The sequence below is a fragment of the Ceratotherium simum genome, chromosome 9 (assembly GCF_057802395.1).
Source record: "Ceratotherium simum simum isolate JZ-2026a chromosome 9, ASM5780239v1, whole genome shotgun sequence".
NCBI lineage: Eukaryota > Metazoa > Chordata > Mammalia > Perissodactyla > Rhinocerotidae > Ceratotherium > Ceratotherium simum.
In genome coordinates, this window is record NC_141908.1 from 57,172,312 (window position 1) to 57,193,637 (window position 21,326).

At 37.6% G+C, this 21,326-nt stretch overlaps 1 protein-coding gene across 6 annotated transcripts in view; it reads left to right on the forward strand.

The window, feature by feature from the left end:
- Nucleotides 1-21,326, forward strand: part of OSBPL6 (oxysterol binding protein like 6) — a 202,091-nt gene that overhangs the window by 154,922 nt on the left and 25,843 nt on the right. For 4 of the 6 annotated variants that reach the window (XM_087435435.1, XM_087435434.1, XM_087435437.1 and 1 more), the window contains 4 exons: nucleotides 3,629-3,732; nucleotides 4,285-4,377; nucleotides 13,927-14,092; nucleotides 17,198-17,331. In XM_087435435.1, the coding sequence (XP_087291561.1) occupies nucleotides 3,629-3,732; nucleotides 4,285-4,377; nucleotides 13,927-14,092; nucleotides 17,198-17,331 (497 nt within the window). Of the gene's footprint in view, nucleotides 1-3,628; nucleotides 3,733-4,284; nucleotides 4,378-8,948; nucleotides 9,024-13,926; nucleotides 14,093-17,197; nucleotides 17,332-21,326 lie in introns of all 6 variants that reach the window. The other 2 variants (XM_004426676.3, XM_087435438.1) reach the window with 2 other exon arrangements.

The following is a 21,326-nucleotide window of genomic DNA, read 5'->3' on the forward strand; positions in this document are numbered from 1 at the left end:
TCATCCAGCCGAGACTGAGTTCTGTTATTTCTTTGCAGACATCCCCCATCCTTTCCACCTCATCTACCCTTGCTCTGGAGTTCCATTTCTGCTTTCCTAACTCAGGCCCACCATTCACCCTGTCTTTGGGCAGTCGCAGAGCCTCCTGACTGGTACCATCACCCGCAGTCTTTTGCTCTGCTACTCTCTCTCTCAGTGGCTCATGGGAAATTACTGTTCTTGAACATGTTTGCAGCACTGTGCCAGCACTTAGCAGGTGTTATTCCAATGCACTCAGCCATGAGACGTGGGTATTGCTACTATCCCCACTTGCAAATGAGGAAAGTGAAATGCATGGAGGTTAAGGATTTGCCCAAGATTACGTAGCTGCCCTAGTGGAGAGATTGGGACTCCAGCCAACCCATATTTGATTAACCCCAAAGCCAATTCTTGGTCCACTACATAGTGTTCCCTCAAGACTGATGTTTCTTAAAATAGCTTTTATGCAAAAATTCCTTCAAGTGGTTCTCCATGGGCGCTGGGGCTTTAGTCTAAACTACTTAGCCCAGCGTTTAACATCCAGCTGTCAGCTTTCTGGCCCTACCTACCCTTTCACCGTTGCCTTCCATAGGCCCAACTAAACTTATTTGCTATTTCCTGAACATACTCGCATATTCCCACCTCCATGCCTTTGCACAGGTTGTTCTTCCCAACCTGCGGTACCCTCTGCCCTTCTCCACCTTCCTATTTTGCTGAATCCTTTCCATCAATCCTCCTGAAACAGAAAAGATTCCACTCTGTCTTTTAAGTCTGCTCTGCTGACCTCAAACAACATTCCTAAACTTCCACAACACTTTTTTTTCAGTCTATCCTGATCATTTCATAGAGTCCCCAATACTGAGGTTGGGTGTATTTCAAAAGTTCATCATGTGACATCTTCTTGAACCCATAACATATCTGATTTATAGTGCTAATACTTAAAGTAGCTAGCTATTCATAGATCTGGACTTACATCAATCCAGATCTTCTCAAGTACATAAGGGAATTGCTTGGCTCTTAGAGAGCATTTTTTTTCCATAGAAACAAAATGTTAAATTAGTATTTTATATGCCATCTGTATAAGCAGTATATGCCATCTATAAAGATGAGTATGTAATAGTTCAACATCCAGATTGTTTACTGTGTACATTTTTTTTCACCAGAATATAAATTCCATGAATCCTACTTGATTGCTATACTGCCTGTGCTTAGAACTGTGCTGGGTACACAGTGTCTTCCCGATCAATGGTACCTAAATGAAATAATAAATGGATAACTTTGGATAGACCTTAATTTATTTAACCATTCCACAGTTGGACAGCCTGTTTCTTTTTGGAACAAGGTAGGGCATGATGGGAAAATTAGTAAACTGCTAGATATTTAAATTTTTAAATTTTCACTATTATAAACTATCCCAGAAGTCCTTTCTTGGGATAATTTTTTCCCCAAGTTTCTAAAATTAGATTTAATCTTAATTTAATGAAATTCTAGAGATTTCTTTTTTAAAAGGTATTTTTATTGTCTTGGGCAAATCTTTATAATCCTTATATACGGCCAGACACTTAGGCAAGCAATGAAATCCTGTGCAGGATTTCATTTCTTTCATATTTCAAATGATAGAAGTGATGAGGAAAGGTGTGGCTCAATCCAGGCTAAGGCCTAGCAGTATGATTAAACATACTGTGGTCAAGACTCCATGAAGACCATTTCCGGTTTTCACAGAATTGTCTCATCTACCTAACTATCTCATCTCAGCTGCTACTTTAATCAGGAAGATGAGAGAGGTAAATATTACTGTCACCACTTGATGGGTGAGGAAACTGCCACTGAGAAATGTAAAGGAAATCAGCATCTCCTGACGCAGTTTTGGGTCCTTTGCCTTGAATCGAGTTCATTCACAAAGTTCTCTTTTCATTCTGTTAGAAAGGGTTCTAAGCCCCATTTCTAGCTTTCTGTGCTACCTACATACACCATCTGTGTAGAATCATCACAATTATTAAAAAACACGAATGTAACATTTACTGGAAAGAAGGTTCAACGGATAGATAATGTTATATAATGTCCCTACCAGCACAGTGCTTATGATGTGGTTTGTTCTTTAAAAGGCAAGTTAAAATGGAGGTCCTTTCTAGCCGTCTCCTTTCTCCTCTTCCCTCTAACTACTTCCTTCCTTCTCAGTACTTTACTCCCTCATTCCTTCCCTTGTGTCTTCTGTATTTCCTACCCTTTCAAGCCACTTTACCTTATTTTCTTTGTGGAAGAGATAGGGGGGTGGTGGAAGGGCCCTGGCCTCGTTAGTACCTCCTCCCTTCCTCCCCCTTCCATTGGGTGCTTCCTTCCATTGAGGGCTGAGAGTTCCCCGGAAGAACAACAATAGCATTTGAACAGCCCACTGAGCCTCCACCCAGAGGCAGATGCTGCTAAGAGGAAGGACCTGGGTGTGGCCTGGCCCCGGGATGAATTGCTGCTGCCTCCCCTTCCATAGACTGTGCAGAGATTCTGAGTCCTATCTAAAGACCTCATAGCAGTTATCCCTCTATTTTATTTTATATCCACCAATTTTTTGATCCAGCTAATCTTTATCAGTATTTAACAGCGATATTTTGCTGCCTATACCGTATCTGTAACAATTCAGATCTTTGAGATTCAATGAGAAACAAAGATAATATAAGGGAAATTTTCACCAACTGCCACAAAAATAAGAACAACCGCTTTATAATTTAACAGATTTATAGACATATCCTGTTGCAGTCTCTTCATAAACAGTACTCATGCAAAAGTCATCACATAACTGGGAAGCGTGTTCTAAATATTTAATAATTGATTAAATAATACTAATAACCCACTATTCTTAACTGTATTTAGATTCACATACTAAAGGTCAGTTTTTTGAGTGATAGTTTATTATACAGATCTTAAAAATTCTCTCTTGTTCAAATACATCAAAAAATTAAAAATAAAATGAAAAGTCTCTCTTTATTCTAAACATTAATTCAAACGGAATGAGTTTCATGCCCAGATGATGCTGATGTTGCTGTGCCAGGGAACACACTTTGAGAATCTTTGGTTTTGTTTAGTATAACGTCTCTAATAGATTTTCAAGTAATCATTCATTGCAACATTGTTAGTGAGCTAAATTAGAGATAAATGTGTTTGTGTGACTTGATATTCCATCTTATTTTTCTGAACTTGACTTTCACTCCATCCAAATTCCAAGCAGCCACCTTGTAAACTATTTTCAGAGCAGGTAGGCAGGTTCCTAAGTTCAAAACCATACAGCCGCTGAAGTTCCCTCGATTGTGCTTCTTATGTGACAAAGGCCACCTGAGCAGGAGAGGGAGCATGCATGATGTCACTGAGATTTTGATGGCTCTCTGCCCTAATCACTGTTACTTTGTAGGAGTGGGCTTTGAAGTCATCTAATAATCAATAATTTTATGGTTCTAAACCAGAGAAGGGTCTGTTGTTTCATTTGCCAGTATCATCATTATATAGACATGGATCTGCCTGACCATATGTGCCAGAATTTGGATTGACTCCCTTTTAATACCGTCACCTCCACTCCAGTGGTGCCCAGTTCTAACATATTTTTATTTCTGATTTTTATTAGACCTTGCACACTGCCAGTCAAACCTTGTGGAACTTAGCAAACTCCTGCAAAATTTGGAAATACTTCAGAGAACTCAGTCAGCACCTAACTTTACTGACATGCAGGTAAACTCATTACTGCTGCTGGTGAAAGGACCTGAAGATATTAACTCAAAATTTTTACTGGCTTGTTCTATGAGTATATGAGGTAACATTTAAAGGGAAACAACTACAATACAGATTAGTTTATATTCTGGAGTTGTTCTTAACATTTTTGAATCTTGGTGTCATTGTGTCAAGATGTCTATTTTGAAATATTTTACATTTAAATACAAACTAACGAGAAATATCTGAATTGTGTTGCATTAGAAATGATAGCTTTTGAAGATATCTTAGATACTCTCAGAATTATTGCCATCTTTTTGCATAGAAAAAAATGCTAAAGATGTATAATCCTGTTTTCATTTTGTATAGTAGACAAACATATTTTATGATTAGGTTCTTGTCTGTGCTTTTAATGCCCACTATGCCTCAGATAGGCCTTTCTTTCCTGGGTGGTATGCTTAAGATGTCTAACGATGATTCTTTACTAACTTGCTGCGCTCTCTTTGTCTATATCTGTATCATCTGTGTGAACTTAATAATACTTTGTTGCTTTTAACTATTTGTGTAATGTAGGCTAACTGTGTAGATATTTCAAAGAAAGACAAGCGGGTCACAAGACGATGGAGAACAAAAAGTGTCAGCAAAGATACAAAAATACAACTGCAGGTACAGACTTTACTTTTCCTTCATTCATATTTTTATGTACTTTTAAAATACTCATCTTTATATATCAGTTCCTGGAAGTTAAAAAGTTTACAGCAGCTTAACTGCTTTAAAGCCAGTGCTTCTCAGACTGAGTTATATTATCTAAAGTACTAGGCAATCTGTTCTTACTCTGGCGTAAGTAAAAAGAATTTAAAAGAAAGGTTAAAATTATTTAATATGGCTGCAAAGTGACATTTTCATTCTCATTTATCACCTTTGAACCATTAAAATGTATTTTAACAAAAAGTCACCTTAAAAATCTAAACTAAAAATCCAAAGGGTTGTAATGAACATTCATTTATATATAGCAGATCTTAAACAGAGCTTTTTATGTGGTAGCTTTGTCCAAACTTTTATCTACCAATAAAAGGGTGAGGGCTGCAATAGATTGGAAATCAACAAATCTAAGTTCTAGTCTAATCAGTGTGATTTCCTGGCAGTATAATTCCATGCATTTCTGTTAAATTTTCTGGGCTTCTATTTGCTCCTAGGTAAAGTGATGCAGTTAACTTAATGATCTCTGAATTCCCTTTCAACTCTAAAATTCTATGATTCTATAAAAATAGATATTATTTGGCCAACAATCACTTTTCAGATCTGACCTAAAGTCTTAATGGTTCATGATAAATTTACTTGAAATTTATTTTAAATAAGTTATTTAGTTAAAATGAATAGTTTTAAATTTTTAAAGTAAGAATCCTCTTATATTATTGCATTGCAATGATACAAAATATGGTAAATGCATAAAACCTCTTAAGTCATAAATCATATTACTTTCAGATCTTTAAATTAGAATCTCTATGACTCCAATCCTAGCTGTATATTATAAAGGACTCTTGCCCTGCACAATCAGAATTAGACTTATGATTTTTCTTTACTTTTTATTACACTATAAATCAATTTATATTCTAATACAAACGTAAAAGGAACTGCTTTTGCAGAATTCTTCAATGTCTTCTAAATAAATAACAATAATTCTTTAATCCTGATTGTATTGATAACAGTCTTTGTTTTGTAATTCTGAATGTGTAAATAACAAACTCTTTGTTGCTTTGCATGCTAATCTGATGTACTTGAAAATAAATTTTCATAAACACTGAAGATCCATGTTTTTTTATTTAGAATCTCCACATTCTATGAACACAATTTTTCGTGTTCTTTTGTTCAATATGTTTTTGTGTGTTTTCCCTTCTATTCAGAAAATTAATCCTGTAGAGACAAATGTGCCAAATGACTTCACAAGAAAATTACCTAAAATTGCTTTTGGCCATTTCATCTCTTTTGAGCACGTGATTGTCTAGTTTTGTGGTTGTTTTTTGTTTTGTTTTGTTTTTTAAGCATGGTATCTATGGTTATCATAGCCAGGAAAAAAGAACCATTATAAATAAAATAATTGAAGAAGGCCAGAGTCATAAGAACATAGACATTTGTGGACAGGTCTTGTTTTTATAAGGTGTGCCATTGAACAGATTCCTGTTCACAGCTGTTGTTTTGAATAGGCTGGTTCTCAGGGAGCCTGAGCGAAATGCCCCTGGCCACTCTGCTGCGGCCGTGAGACCCACCATAGTCCCCATGTCACTCAGTTTTTTCTGAAAGAAACAGAATGCAGCTCTGAATAGCCCTCCTAGTCACAGGCTGTGCTTTTCAATGTGCAGAGAGTTTATGAAGATTTTTTTGAGTCATCAGAAGAAATTGTTCAAAAAGCAGGAAAATATTCTTCATTTATACTCCTGTCACATCTTTGGGTGATTTGTTCGTTGGCTTTTAAATTTTTATTTATGCTCTTTTCCTTTGTTTTTGTTTTGCCAAAAAGTAACAAAATAGCCCTTGTGATTCTAGTTTAATTATTTTTGAGGGAAATTGAAGTCATCTCATCCCCACATTCAAAGAAAACTTTGAACTTTGAAAAGTAGGTGATTTAGTTCCAAATCCAAGTGGAAATAAATAGACTTAGGGGTGGTAGTAAGCTATTAATCATTCCCAGATAAACCCCACTTCCCCTTGGACAGGTAAAACAAAAGGTATTGTAGGGTGAATGCTGCTGAATTTGGTACCATCCCTCGACCTTTTCTGCTTGCCCAAAGCAACAGGCCTTCCAGGATCCCTTAGGTTGCTCATTCTCCATTACTGAGAAGTTACTTGGAAGTTTCTCCAACATGCACACTTGGCTGGGGAACCATAGAATTAGCCAGGGATGACTATGACCTATATAAATGTCATTACTCATCAGTATTTTACCTACAGAAAGGCATGGCATTTATTTTTACTGTAAATTAAACATACCCACCACCTTTTCCCACCCTAATACACAGGTTTTTCCCTCCTGTTTTAAATGTTCCTTGACCATGGGAATCCCATCTGATGGTGCCAAGTATTTGTGTTGAACCCATAATCATCTCACTACTTGAACCACTTTCTCTGATGGTCATTGTTGCAACCAACCTGAGAGGCTTTTGTAGTCAGTGGCTCATTTTTCATCCTCTCTATTGTTTGGAATTTTCAGTACACCAGCCATTTGTGAAGGGACCTAGACTGTCTGGTGGTGGTGGTAGTTATGGTTATTGCTGTTGTTGTTATTGATGTTGTTTCACTGAACTTTGCATTCAGCATTCTGTAGTAGTTGTCACTTTGAAATAATTATAAAATAGACCATTTAAAAAATTGACCTCAGGAAAGTAAAAATGAAGAACATGTTATAGTGGCCGTTTGATTACTTGTTCTTACATAGGTTAAATTGTGCCCTTGATTTGAATGTGAAGGTTAAATTTTGGACCTCTATGGCCATATTCCTACTGGAAGCCATTGAGAAACTAGCCTCAGGAATCCATTGTGTAACTCATTGAAGGCAATGTTGCCCTAGGAGATTCTGTAGAATTACCTTTTAGAAAAAAGTCTTCTTGTCTCCCGAAACTTCAAATTTCTGGTTCTAATAAAAATCTCAATATTGTCATTATGCGGTAACAGTTTGGCTGTGTTAAATTAGGTAGAGGAGGGCAAGAAGAGAATAATTTTATAAGGGCTGCTGTAGAAGAGAGAGCTGCTGGATTTCTGAAGTTGCTAATAGCATGAATTAAATACTAGATCCCTAGATGTTGGGGAGAATGAGGTCTAGTAGGAAGTATGGAGTAGCAAATAAGTGATCTGGTGTCATTCATGTGTAGCTACCCTAGATCTTCTTTTTTTTTTTAGTCCTCGAAAACAATTTTATTAACTCAGTAAGTGAAGACCCAGTCCCTTTGCACCCTCAACCCCCTCAAAATGATGGGGTTGGGTAAGGGAGCAACCTGGGGCGGAAATTTCCCCTATCATTCAACATAAATTCAAATTACACGGAAGGGTAAAAATGAGTTCTTTCTCCTTTTATTTACTACATTAAGCATAAAGGGATTTTTGTATAGAAAACTTTTTGTGGAAAACATTATGTATGTATAATAAACATATACATGTATGTATGCAGAAGGTTTATGAAGAAGGAAGAGAAATGTGAATTTAATTTGGAAAGTTTAGAGAGAATTGGAGATAGAGGAATTTTAAATATTTTTCGGTTGTTCCCAAAAGACTAAAGCAGCTGTGCTGTTTTGTTTTTTTTTTTTCTCAGTCTGGACTGTTAGGTGATTCTAAGGACATCTCAGTTAATTGGAACTGAAATTAATGCTGACAACCTTGAAGAGTAAGGGTCTGTCAAATGGAGGCAAAGTGGAGTGATGAGAAGGAAATGTTGTTATCCCTTAATCCTGTCCACCAAAAAGAGAAAACCGGAAAGAAAGCTCTAGCATTCTTCTACTGGTTCATGCTTAGGTGCACATCACTAAATGAAACCCAGGCTTTCAGGTTTTCTTAGGTGATTTTTGTAGGCATTGTCCCAACACACTGAGGAAATTGAGATTTTTTTTTCACTATGCTATGGGAACTAGCTTCCTCCTTGGAAATTCTCCAACCTGAAAATTCCAGCACCATTTTTCATGTTGAATCCCTGAGAGCTTTATGATTGGGGACTAAATGGGGAGTTAAAGATTCCCAATACTCTTCCCCTTATTTTTCCCTCCCAGCAAGAAACAAAAAAATTCTGCCTGGCCAACAGGAGGCACTCATTACAACCTCTTAGTTTTAGCCTTTGCACATTATTTATTTGATCACTTTCTCCTGAACTTATTTTTCTGTGCTTCCATTTATTGAATGCCTTTTGACTTCATATACCATGACATTGCATGAATAAAACGGTGTGCACATTTATTTCACCTTAAAATCACAAGCTATTCATCAATTCATAACTTTCCATCTCCTTTTGGGGTGGGAGTTATATTCAGCAAGTAGACTTAAGTGTTTGGGTGTTCTGCGATGAGAATGATGAATTTTTCTCACAGCATGAGTGCCCCTTGAAGCTCTTTTCAATGCTAAGATTTAGGAAAAGTCAACTTCAGTTAAAAACTCTCCCTCTCCTTTGTCTGATTTTCTTTCATCCTCCCATATCCTGCCCTCTCCTCTCCCATCCCCTGTTTTCTCCTCCCTCCTCTTCTTTCATTCACTGTCAGGAAGGGCCATCTGCGAAGGGCCAGTTCAGCACAACTCGGCGCCGGCAGAGGCTAGCAGCAGCAGTGGCTACAACAGTGAGTGGATTTCAATCTCACGTGGATGTTTAATAAGAATGAGAAACTGTGTATGAGTGTCACCTCTCCTGTTCTAATGGAGCCACTCACCTGCGACGGCATCAGCTGTAGCCCGCTCCTGTGTTGGCATAGCTTTCGCATGTTTTCTGGCTGTCTTTGCATGTCAGGAGTCGCACAGGGTATTCGCGTTTGCGGTGGAAAACTATTGCATATTCCAGTTCTCTACTTCGACTATCAGTGTGAGAAATAATGTAAATTCAAGGCTGCAAAACTGAGTACAGCTCCCTGTGGTGTGGGATTTCCTTAAATGATATTGTTATTTTTTTGCCATACTGATATTGGAACCTTTGCTAACTGACTTCTGTTTTTCTAAGAAAACTCATGTTACTAGAGACATAAATTGTGCTTTTTTTTGTAGCAATGTGACTATTTGAAAAGGATGTGAGAATAAAGAAATGAGAGAGTAAGAAAAGGTGAATTTTGATGTCATCTCTAAATGGCTACCCAAATTACACTTAGCAAGGGAAAATTGTTTTCTAGAAAGAATATTGAGCTGAAAACCAGCAAATATAGTCTGGAAAAGAGAAAACCACAAAGTTAAATGGTGTTTAATCCATATATAGAGGTTGGTTTGGCTTTTTTTAAAAAGAGAAAATAGGATGGATATTAGGAGAATAGAGGAAGTATTGAGATAGATAAGACAAATAACCAAAATTTAAAATTGAGTAGAAGGTGTTTAGAATAGTGAACTGTCCACGTGGAATATAAAGTAGAATATGTAAATACAAGAATCCTTTGCTGGATAAAAGTAAATCATAATATTTGCTTAATCATAATATCCTACCAGCTTTGTTAAATACAGAGTACTGAGTTCATAGCAATCATGGATGTTAGGTTTTTGGCTATTAGATAACATTTCCTGAATTAAGATTAGTCTTGCTCTTGCTAAGGTGGATAGAATTGCTGAAAAATATGAAAAGGTTTCAGTTGCATTGAGGGAGAATGGATACTGGTGCGAGGATTGTTGGTTTTCTACCTCTTGATTAGTGACTGATTCTTGCTTTACATCTGGATGCTCAGCTGGACTGTTTGAGAGAGAGAATTGCTTTTGATTATGAAATGAACCAGTGACTTGGAATTTATTAGGGAACTGACTCTTAAACTCACAGTTTTGTGAACATTTGAACAAACAAATTATTAAAATTGAGTTCCTGGTTAATGTATATCTTAGGCACGTATTCAAATGCAGATGGATAAAGTATATGACACTGACATAGTCACAAATTCTGACAATAGATGCATGTAAAATCAGTTAAATAAGTCTTAAATGTAATCTTTGCTTTATAAAATTCAGAAATCCAAATGATTATTAGAGAAAGAACAGTATCTCAGTATGGAAAGAAAAGATCAATCATTTTATGAAAATACTAATGTTTTCTTAAGTAATGTACTTCTAAGATGGCATGCAGGGAAGTGATTGCGTTTCTACTGTGTTCATTTTTTAATTGCAGATACATATAGCAAATATAATAAAACTAGGATTAGAACCTATTTGAATTGAATGGGTTTATATTTTTTTAAATTGGGAATAGGAGAGAGAAAGCTTTTAAAAGAGGAAAGTATTAATGCGAACCTCCCAGGGTAGGTGTGACCACAGAAGTTAAGATTAACTTAGATGCATCTAATGAGAAGAGCTGGCAACATTTGGTCATGTATTCAGCAATAGCTAGAGGGAATGGTTACTCTAAACTCTCTGGAGTTTATAGCTTTAACTCCATACCAGAGCATAGCGACATCTAGCAGGACCCTCAGCTGGGTCCCTTGGCCCCCTCACCCACATCTTAGTGACCTGTTGCTAGAGACTCAGCTCCCCAGTTTCTTTTACTGCAGTGGTTCCCCTTAATTCCCAGTCCTTCCTCTTCCCAACACTAAAGTCATCGCACACATTTTGAACTTATTCTATCCTGCAGGTGCTTTTTACGTAGAATCCTTCCAAATGACTTCTAGTCACTTGTTTTCCTTGCCCACTCAGGTGTCGGGCAGCTGAGATTGCTCCCAAGGAAAAGTTCACCCAAGGAGAAGCTTCAGAGATTTATTCTTGTTTATGCTTAGCACTAGCATCTGGAATGGTTCACTTGCAACATCAGCCAGACCCAACAGAATGGGGGGTTGGAAAAAGGGAAACACTGGCCCTTCCCTTGGAAGAACCCTCAGAGTCCCGGTGCAATCAGTACTCCACACGAGGATCCCTGTAGGTAATGCAGAGTAACAACAGCAAGAGGCTTTTCACGTTGGCCCCATGAGTTGTATCCACTCAGTATCTACCTTAGATCTGCTGTTGTGTGCTCTCTTTTTCCTTCATGTTACAGTTGCTAAATTTCAGTGCCAATAGTTGCACTGTCAATCCATTTCTCTTTTGACTTATTTATAAACAGGTGTTAAAAGCATCTCCTAACATCCCCATTCCAAACTGCAGTTATTGGTACCAGAATGTTCCAGGATCAACCGTCCTCCCTGTTACAGGATTTCAAGGAAGCCTTGGCTTTCTTTCCTGAGCAGGGTGTAAAGGCTGAACCCAGCACTGAAGTTTCTCTGGTACAAACATGGAGAGCTATAGACAGCTTCCACTCCAGCCATCACTGACAGAGAACCTAGTTACCACTTAAATTTTTGAATCCCATAATACCCAAATTGATGAATAAAAAACTGAGCAAGTAAGTCCCCAGGCTGAAGAGATATTCAACCAGAGTTAGATTAATACATCTCAGTTTGTATTCTCAATTTCATTTCATGAGTTCTTCAATTAAAACCACCCATTCCATATACTTCTTTTAACAAAAAAGATATCAATATAAACATTTTCAGTCAGAAGTATATAAAAATTAGTTTTAAATTTCCCAAAGAGCTGTCTGATTGCAGTTTGAATAGAGCATTCCAAATCCTTTTCCCTGTAGGTTATATACGAAATCATTTTTACTGTTTTAATTGCCAATTTACACTTCCATTATGTTCAAAATATAAATGTGTAACTTATGTTTTTCTTCTCGGTGTCTGATTCCAACTTTTAATTGAGAAGTCATTATCTCAGGGACAAGTCTGGGTCCTTACTGGACTCTCTGGGCCTCTACTGCACTATGGCCTCCCGTCACAACCTCTCCCCAGCCTCCCTACCCACTCAAAGGCAGAGACCCTTCTCCTATGCCATGCCAGTCCTCAGAGTGTTGAGGGCACCTGGGCACAGATAAAACCCTTTTCCGTGATCCTCAACACATTACAGTCCCCATCACCAAACACCCACATTTCTTTTTCTCAAATTCTCTTCTCGTTCCTTGTATCGGGAAACCATATCCTTAAATCTGAAAACTCCCTGGTCTACCCATTTCCTCAAGTCATAGTCTCTCCCCCTGACCTCCTCATCTCCACCAACTTATGGGACTACTCTTTCTAGATTTAGTATCACTACAGTTAAGGTCAGAAATTTCCTTTATCTATCTTCAAGTATTCTTCCACATAAATCCCATTCCTTTATAGGCATCCTAAAAAGACTTCAGTCATTGTTATCACAAAGTTACCTGGACAGGATTCCAGCAAATTCTTGAGCCCAAGGACTCCATTTTCTCAAATGCCTTATCTGTCACTTTTGTGTCTCTTTTTTGGAATAGCTATAAATTCTGATCCTGATGAGATAAACGAGCTGTTGATATCTCCCAGCCCAGTGTAGCCAAGATCTCCATGGAGGACCTCCCTCCATTCCTCCCTCCCTCGCCCCTTCTTCCCTTATCTTTTTCTGTCATGAAGTTTAAACTAAATCAAAAAATGAAAAAAAGAAAGTGGTTGTGACGTACATATACATCAGGCGAGACATTGGTTCCTTTCTCCTACAGTGTATTTCATGTTAGACAGAGGGTGTGAATTATCCTTTAATTTATACGAAATTCAGCTTGTGGAGGAGTCTAAAAATCTAATTCTTGAAGATAATTGAATGAACATCTACACAGGAAGAAATAGGGGAGGTTAATGGTGATCTGATTTACAAGAGGAATTGGTATTCTCATTTTCCAAGAATGGCTGGCAGCATTTGTAATGGTAGAACCTTCTAGAAAGAGAGGGAAAGGTGCTTTGCCTCCACCCATCACAAGCCTAGCCCAGATCCAGCCTGGGCACGGAAGTAGCTCTAGCCATTTGGGAAAATCTATAGTAATATGACTTTTTTTACTTAATGATTTTCAATATTGGCCAGTTCATAAGCCATGTTCAGATATGTAGCAGAGTTGTATGTAACATACAAAGGTAAACTACAGTAATTTATATATTTCATTTGCAAATATATTTTAATAAATCAATTTCAAATTTAATTGTGAGACTCTTTTAAGCCATTATTATATTTACTATTAAACTTTATGTTTTATCTAATGGCCACGGAGCAAGTGAATCTTTCTGTATATGCGCCTCTTGAATTTTTACCTGTTCCCTAAGCTCTAGCTCCAGGCTCAGAAAGAAGTGAGCGTAAAAAGAACTCTGACACAAGTGCTCAGACTTTCTAAGAGAAGGTCAGCTACATCGCAGTTCAGACTACTGTTTTCTGCCAGTAATTTTTTAAATACAACTGTGGATTTAGAGCTGAAGCTTATCTGGGATTATGCCTTTTTGTCATGTCATTCTGTAGTCATCTCTCCCTGTAACAGTGAGAAGCCCGTGAGACAGTGGCAGTACTAAATCAACTATGGGAAGTGAGACTCCTTCCCACCCCAACCACCTGCAAAATAAATGAGTACTGAGTGTCTCCAAGTGTGTCATCAGAGAGGAATCTATTATTCTGAAGAAGGGAAGAGATCTTTTCCGTGTAAGAGAATGTGGAACAATGCACTGTTGCTCTTTAATAATTTGTATCTCCCCCTTTCAGGTTCCTTTCAGTGCTACCATGTCACCAGTTCGCTTGCACTCCTCCAACCCCAACCTTTGTGCAGATATTGAATTTCAGACTCCCCCTAGCCACCTCATTGACCCTCTGGAAAGTTCAACGGATTATACAAAGCTTCAAGAAGAATTTTGTCTAATTGCACAGAAAGGTAACAACAAATATCACGTGCCCTTTCGAGAAGCTCCCTTCTGTGATGCCAGGTTGCCATTTGCTCTTTTATCCTTGTCTCGGGGTCATAGTAGAAAGATCAAATGGTTTCTATACTGTTTGGAGTTCTATATACAAAACGCCACAGGATATGATGCCTCTCTCTTGGGAGAACACACATCGTAGGTTTACAGTTTTGACTGTATAAAGAAAGTGTCATTGAGGAGGGAAAAAAGGAAGAAAGAGAAAGAGTTATCCTGGGCAGGTCAGCAGACACTACTACTCAACATGTTTTTTTCAGTGCCTTTTAGTTATCATTTAATACATACTTGTGGGTTATGCTTAGCAAGGAAAAAAGAAATAGATTCTGTTTGAATCTTTCTCTGTTTCTATTCAACAACACTCATTGATTGTAGCTTACAATCATTGTACAATTGTAGTTTGTGGGTCAGAGATCCAGACAGGGCTCAGGTAGGCAGTTCTTCTGCATACGTGGCATTGACTGGGCTCGCTCGGTGGTGTTTGGCTGGAGGTTAGGCTGGGCTGAAAGGTCCAAGATGGCTTCACCCATGTGCCTAGCACATTGCGAGGGTGGCTGCAACACTGCACATGGCTGTGTCCATCTCCCTCTCCATGGCAGCTCAGGAATCCAAGAGAATGGAATGGAAGCTGCCAGTCCTGTTCAAGGTCAGCTCTGGAATTGGTGCAGTGTCACTTCCACTGCACTCTACTGGTCAGAGCTTCACAGACCAGTCCAGATTTGCGGGGAGGGGAAATCAACCCCACCTTGGAGTCTTTTTTAATGTTAAATTTTCAATAAGACATGTTGCATAAGCTCAATTGTTGTCATCAGCCACAGAGAGTAGGGTTTAATAAATAAGAAGCAAGACAGTAGAGTGTAGGTGGACTGAGCAGTCCTGTCTGCATTTACCGGGAAGAGCCTCAGCTCCCAAATTAACACCCTCCCCCATTTATTGCTGTAGTATTTAAATTTCAGACACTGAAATTCATTTTTTGACTTAAGATAATACCTTCCCAGACATTGTCTTTCAAAATGCATAATCTTTTGGAGAAAGATATACATTATGTTGTTTTCAGTCACTAAGACCTTATTATGAATTAATCACATATGTTTCCCCTGAGGCTGCTGGTAATAGGTTATAAAATATTCTTGAAAATGTGTGTTAAATGGAATATCTCAAGTGTCCCTGTAATACTCAAGAGCCTGGTGGCTCAGAAAAAGAAGGGGCGCACACTGAGGGCATCTCTGGGAAGTCAACAAAAATCTCTACTCTCAAGCCATCAGCAAAGATGTGCTATCAGAAATTTCTTTAATTCCATAATCCTAAAACAATTAAGCTAAATCATCTTCTCCTTTTTTTGTAGATTTCTCCATTGAGATTCTGTAAAGCCAACTCTCTTTCATCTACTATTTTACTCCTAATACATTTTTATTAAATTTCTTAGCTGGATGCTAATTATGTCACTAGACTGGAGCAATGTTATTTTGTTTATATAACAGCATAGATTTGTGGCCAGTAAAGCCAGTAACATTCACTTCTAATGAGGGGCAAGGGGATTGTAGGAGCAGGTAGAACGAGACAACAGATGTGAGAGTGAAGTATAGCACAGCTTCTAGAGGGAGATGGATCAATTTGAAGGCAGCCCCAGGAAAGCTTTGTGTATTTGGTTGCAATCCTGAGGCTTTCAGGAATTCCAAGTTTCAACAGAATTTTAAAGCCTCTGTTGAAACAACATATTTTCTTTTCAACTATGTTAGAAAAAAAGGGCTTGTCTATTGAGAGAACTCTTTAGAAAGAATTATGGGTTTTGAAATGAGTGAGAGCCTGCTTTTAGAGCTGCCAGTGGGGTTAATGTATTTCAGCTATCAAGTTATTACCTTTAAATTGATGATGCCTGGAATGTAACACATAAATCAATAGATTGTGAGTCCCTTGTGATCCCGCCATTTTATCCCCTTTAATTCAGGCCACTGTTTTGTGTTAAAAATTTCTACTTCTTTAAAAAATAACCTTTCTCAAATAAGGAAATCCCTATTTTAGAAGACTTTGCATATTATAGAAACTGTTATTATAAAGATAGGAGTTGGAAATTCAACGTTTTGTATTTCAAAATTAAAGACTGCCTTGGATTTTACCAATGTGTCTTGTTAGGCATGCAAAAAGGGGGGGATGTTGTTTTTATTATTGCTTTTATTTTGCTTTATTTTATTTCCAGCTTTATTGAGATATAATTGACATATAACATTGTGTAAGTTTAAGGTGTACAGCATGTTGATTGATACACTTATATGTTGCAAAATGATTACCACCATAGCATTAGCTAACACCTCTATCATATCATATAATTACCACTTTTTGTGGTGAGAACATTTAAGATCTACTCTCTTAGCAACTTTCAAGTATATAATACAGTATTATTAGCCATAATCACCATACTGTACATTAGATCCCCAGAATTTATTCATCTTATAACTGGAAGTTTGTACTCTTTGAAAGCACTTCTGACATCAAGATGCTTCTGGCTGAGAAAGTAATGCAAGTGCTGTTCTTAAGACCAAATCATTTCCTGCCTCAAAGAGAACTAGTTAGAACTTCTAAATAAGCCACCTGTTTTATGTTGGCAGGACTCATGGCTCTTTTTTGGGTGCACACTTTTGGGAAATAATTTTTGGATAGTTCTACATCATTTGTGTGAGACTTCATTGTACACAGAACTGCTCAAATATTCTCATCAACTATGGTAGAGTAAAACTTGTTCCCTTTTCCTCTAGGAATTATAGATTAATTTCTAAATATTGATATTTAGAATTGATATTGATATTTTATATGCTGCTTCCGAGTTTTTGTTGGCTTGTCTGGTATGAAATGTTAAAATCTTCACCCTGATTAATTACCATTACCATATTTGTTCTGTGTATAGATATTCTGATAGATTCCATTTTAAGGCTGATTTTTAATTTGACTGTAACATAACCTTTCCAGAAAATGTCTATGCATGAGTTAAAATGCTGAGAAGTTTATAATTTTGTATATTCTTTCTGGATCCATTTAATCTTTGTTTCTCACTTTTTTCCCCCACCTAGTGCATTCTCTTTTGAAGTCTGCGTTTAATAGCATAGCTATAGAGAAGGAAAAGCTTAAGCAGATGGTTTCCGAGCAGGAACACAATAAAGGCCACAGCACACAGATGGCACGGCTCCGACAGTCACTGTCTCAGGTAAACGAGAGTGTGTGTTTCACGCTCATGACACATTCCCAACCCTGTAAGGTAAAGGATGGGGGTGGAGGCGGTCGGTCATGGAGATGGCACATTCATCTGAAATTCTCCCAAGACATTGCAGTGTCAGTATTACACTTTATTACTTTTCTTCCAAAAAATGTCCAGGTAAGAGCAAAAATCAACCGAACTGCAAACATACAATTTTCTTTTTGGCTGATTGAATACTTTTAATGCCTCTTTATGGTCGTTTATAAGGCAATCCCTGGTTTTAAAAAAAGAATCATGTGTGTATACATGATTTACGCATCTAAAATATGTTCCATAATATGCCTAATCAAATGTTAAGTAGAACAAAATCTACTAGATTTCCACACTTAATATTTTTCCCACTTACAATACATTTTAATCTGTTGAAAATTATTGATTACTATTATCTATTTTTTCTTTTCTGGTTTACACACTTAGGGTTTCCTTCCTATCTAAGTTATGCTCCCTGAAGCTAGACTTTTATATTTTAAAATATATTATACATTACAATATATATTAATCAATATATATTTATTATACAGTATTCAATATATATTATATTGATCTTATTAATACTAATCAAATCCCTATGTATATCAAAGTTGAAATTTCTGATAAAAAGTCTATAAAACTGTACTTATGCTTTTTTACACTAAGCCCTTCCTCTGAAATATTTTCTTCATCTAGTCTATAAATGCACTTTTAAAAATTCCTTTAAGAATTCAATGTTGTTATGTGATTTTGTATGAGAACTCAGTGTTTATATAAAATATCATTCACTTCCTGGTGCCTTGGATCAGAGTGAAGGAGCAAGCAAATCCTGGGTAAGTGGTTTTCCATGTGGATCAGCTCCTGCTTGGATAGTTTCCCTTAGTTCCTAAAAATTAGACTTAAAGTGTCTCACCATGTTTTACATAGCTGAACTGTCAGCTTATTTTCAACATTAAGTTTTATGCTATTGAGTGCTGTTATCTGGGCTACAGTTTCTGCGTTCACCATAAAACAGTTGAGGTGCATATGCTGCTTCCAGTGCAAAACTAGGGACTCGGGAGCATGGGCATTCAAAGCAGTAACTGTTGTGCCGATCTGCAGAGGGCTTTCTTCACAAGCACACTTGAATGGTTTGCCCTGGACTATTCTCATGTTATGGAACTGTTGAACGGTCAGTCCATATTAATTGATCTTCTGAATCATTATTCTGAAAGTATAATGAATCAGAAAGATCAAAATAATGTTTAGGTAAACATGCAAATGTCACTTTGTAAATATGTCATCTTGTCCCCCTAAATGTTGCAATGTTTCCTTCAGTTGTATTTGATGATGGAGGCTTAGTAGTATAACACAAGCTTGTACCAAGAAAAATAAGAAAATTTGTTTCTTGCTTGCTTGCTTGCTTGCTTTTATTTGCTTGTTGCTAAGACAGAGAATGGTAAATAGAGATCTAGGTTGGGGCATCAGGTGAAATTAAAAATGATGATGAAGAGGGGCTGCCCCATGGCCTAGTGGTTAAGTTCGGCGCTCTCCGCTGCGGCGACTCAGGTTCAGTTCCCGGGCGCGGACCTATACCGCTCATCGACGGCCATGCTATGGCAGCAACCCACATAGAAAATAGAGGAAGACTGGCACAGATGTTAGCTCAGGGCGAATCTTCCCCAGCAAAAAAGCAAAAAACAAAAAACGATGAAGAGAAATTTTAAAACAGTTATTCATTTGTTCATTTCAGTCAATTGACTATATATTAGGTACAATGCAAGGTGTGGAACACCAAGATAAAAGTAGCTCTGGCTGCGTTCCCAGGAAGCTCATGATCTGATTAGTGAGACGAGCAGTATTTACTCAGGCAACAGTTAAATGGACCATGCTGTAGTCCATTCAGAGCAGCACATGGGTGGTGCAGATTTCCAGGGCTCTGGTTGTTTGTTTGGAAGAATGGGAGGTCCCTGAACTGTGAGCAGAGCCACAGGTCAGGCTTCATGGAGGAATCAAGCCTTGAACTGGGCCGGAGTAGACAGCAGCGGCTCGTGAGGAAGGACCTGATGCTAATGTGATAAAAGTAAAATAAAGCAAAATTGTTTCAACTTTGCATCTTTGGGGTTAAATATTTCCTTCTCTTGTCAAAACATATTTATTTGCATCTAGATTTAGAGCCTCAACAGATTTTTCTTGGGTTTTTTTTTTTGGTTGTTATATTTATTTTTTAAACCAAAAAGCTCAATTTTATCCTCAAAAGATGTGAAAATAATTTGGTACTATAAAGATAGCTTATCCACTAGAGAATTCGGTGCTTCCAATTGTGTATTATCTCAGCATTTTGGCTAATTTGAATTCTTGTGTTTGTCCATACCCTCCCACTGGGCCAGTAATAACCTCACTGGCCATCTATTCCCATCACTTCCGAGGCTGGACTCTCTTTGAAATCACCACGGCTTTGGCTTAGGCATTTAAGTTTACTGACAGTTCACTCCTTTCTAAGGAATCACTATCCATGGTTAGACCAATAGAGAAGTGTCTAGAGAATTGCAGTTAGTTCGTAGTGGCTTAGCATGGGGTGAACAAAGAAGAATTAATCTAGGAGTAGCTAGTTCAGTAGGTGGGAACCAGCTCATCAGGGACCACGTGGAGGAGTTTAGATTTATCTTATCAGTGATACGGAGGCCTTAAAGAATTTTAACGAATGAGTGAAAATGCCAGAAATTGAAAATATTACCACATACTTCTGTATATTAGAAAGATTACTCTGGTACAGTGTGGAGGATGGATGGAATTCAGACAAAACTAGTTGAACAGACTGTTATGATATAAGGCAGGCCTGATCTAAGGAAGTGCCAGAGTTCATAGAAGGAGAGGATGGGTTTCAAAGACACTGAGCGAGGACTGTCAGCATGGCTTGGAGATCGACTGAATATTAGAGAGAGACAAGGAGCCAGATTCAAGACTACTTTTCAGGTTGTTTACTTGGATAACTAGGTAAATGATAGTTCTTTTCCCCAAGAGAGGAAATATAAGAGGAACTGATTTGTCAGGGGTAAATAAAGAGTGGTTTTTATGGCGACTGAGGTGTCTGTGGGACATCCAACAGACAGTTAGAGATATAGATGTAGGGCTCAGGAGAGAGGTCTGGGCTAGAGAAAAAGATGTGGATGCCCCAGTGTATCGGTGAAGTTATAGATGTTGATAAATTCTGTTTTCAGTCAGAATAAAAGAGGGTCAATGTACTGCTATAGAGAACATTAATATTTAAAGGAAAGGCTAAAAATAAAGATCCTTTGGTGGAGACCGAGAGGAAGCAGCCAAAGAATTTAGATAGTGATGACCATTGAGACTGAGTGTAAAGAGTTTAGATAGTCTCAAGAAGGAAAAGGTGAACAGAATCTGATTTAGCAGCAAGTAATATACGGACTGAAAGTCAACCTTAGAATTTGCAGTCATCTCAGCTTGTTTGTATCGTGAGGGGAAGGAACCAGCAGATAAGGAGACACTGAAGATGGAAAACAGTTAACTGATGGAGCCATCCTGATTGGCCAACTCTATTTTCACTGTCCCTCTTTTAATACAGCACTTAGGACTGAACAAGATACTAAATAGCTTGAGTACATTGAGACAATTGTTCTGAGGATCTTTTTTATTAATATAACTTCACCTTATAGTGTGATTTCAGGTAGCCTAAAGACATCTTTGATCCATATTCAAGTGTCATCAGTTAAAAACTCAGATTTTTTTTTTATGACCAATTACCAAGTCAAGTCTCCCCCCAGAGAGGGAAGGAGACACTGTGTTTAAATAACTTCTTGAATTAGTCTAACATTTTTAAAGCATATTTCTTTATTTTATGTAAGTCCTATTTGATATATGTCTAATGGTTAAAATGCCACTTTTTCGATAAAGCTTTTAAGTATATCAACTTGGCAAATTCCATCATCCTTTCAGAAGGCACACAGCATCTAAAATATATAAAATTAGCGTTC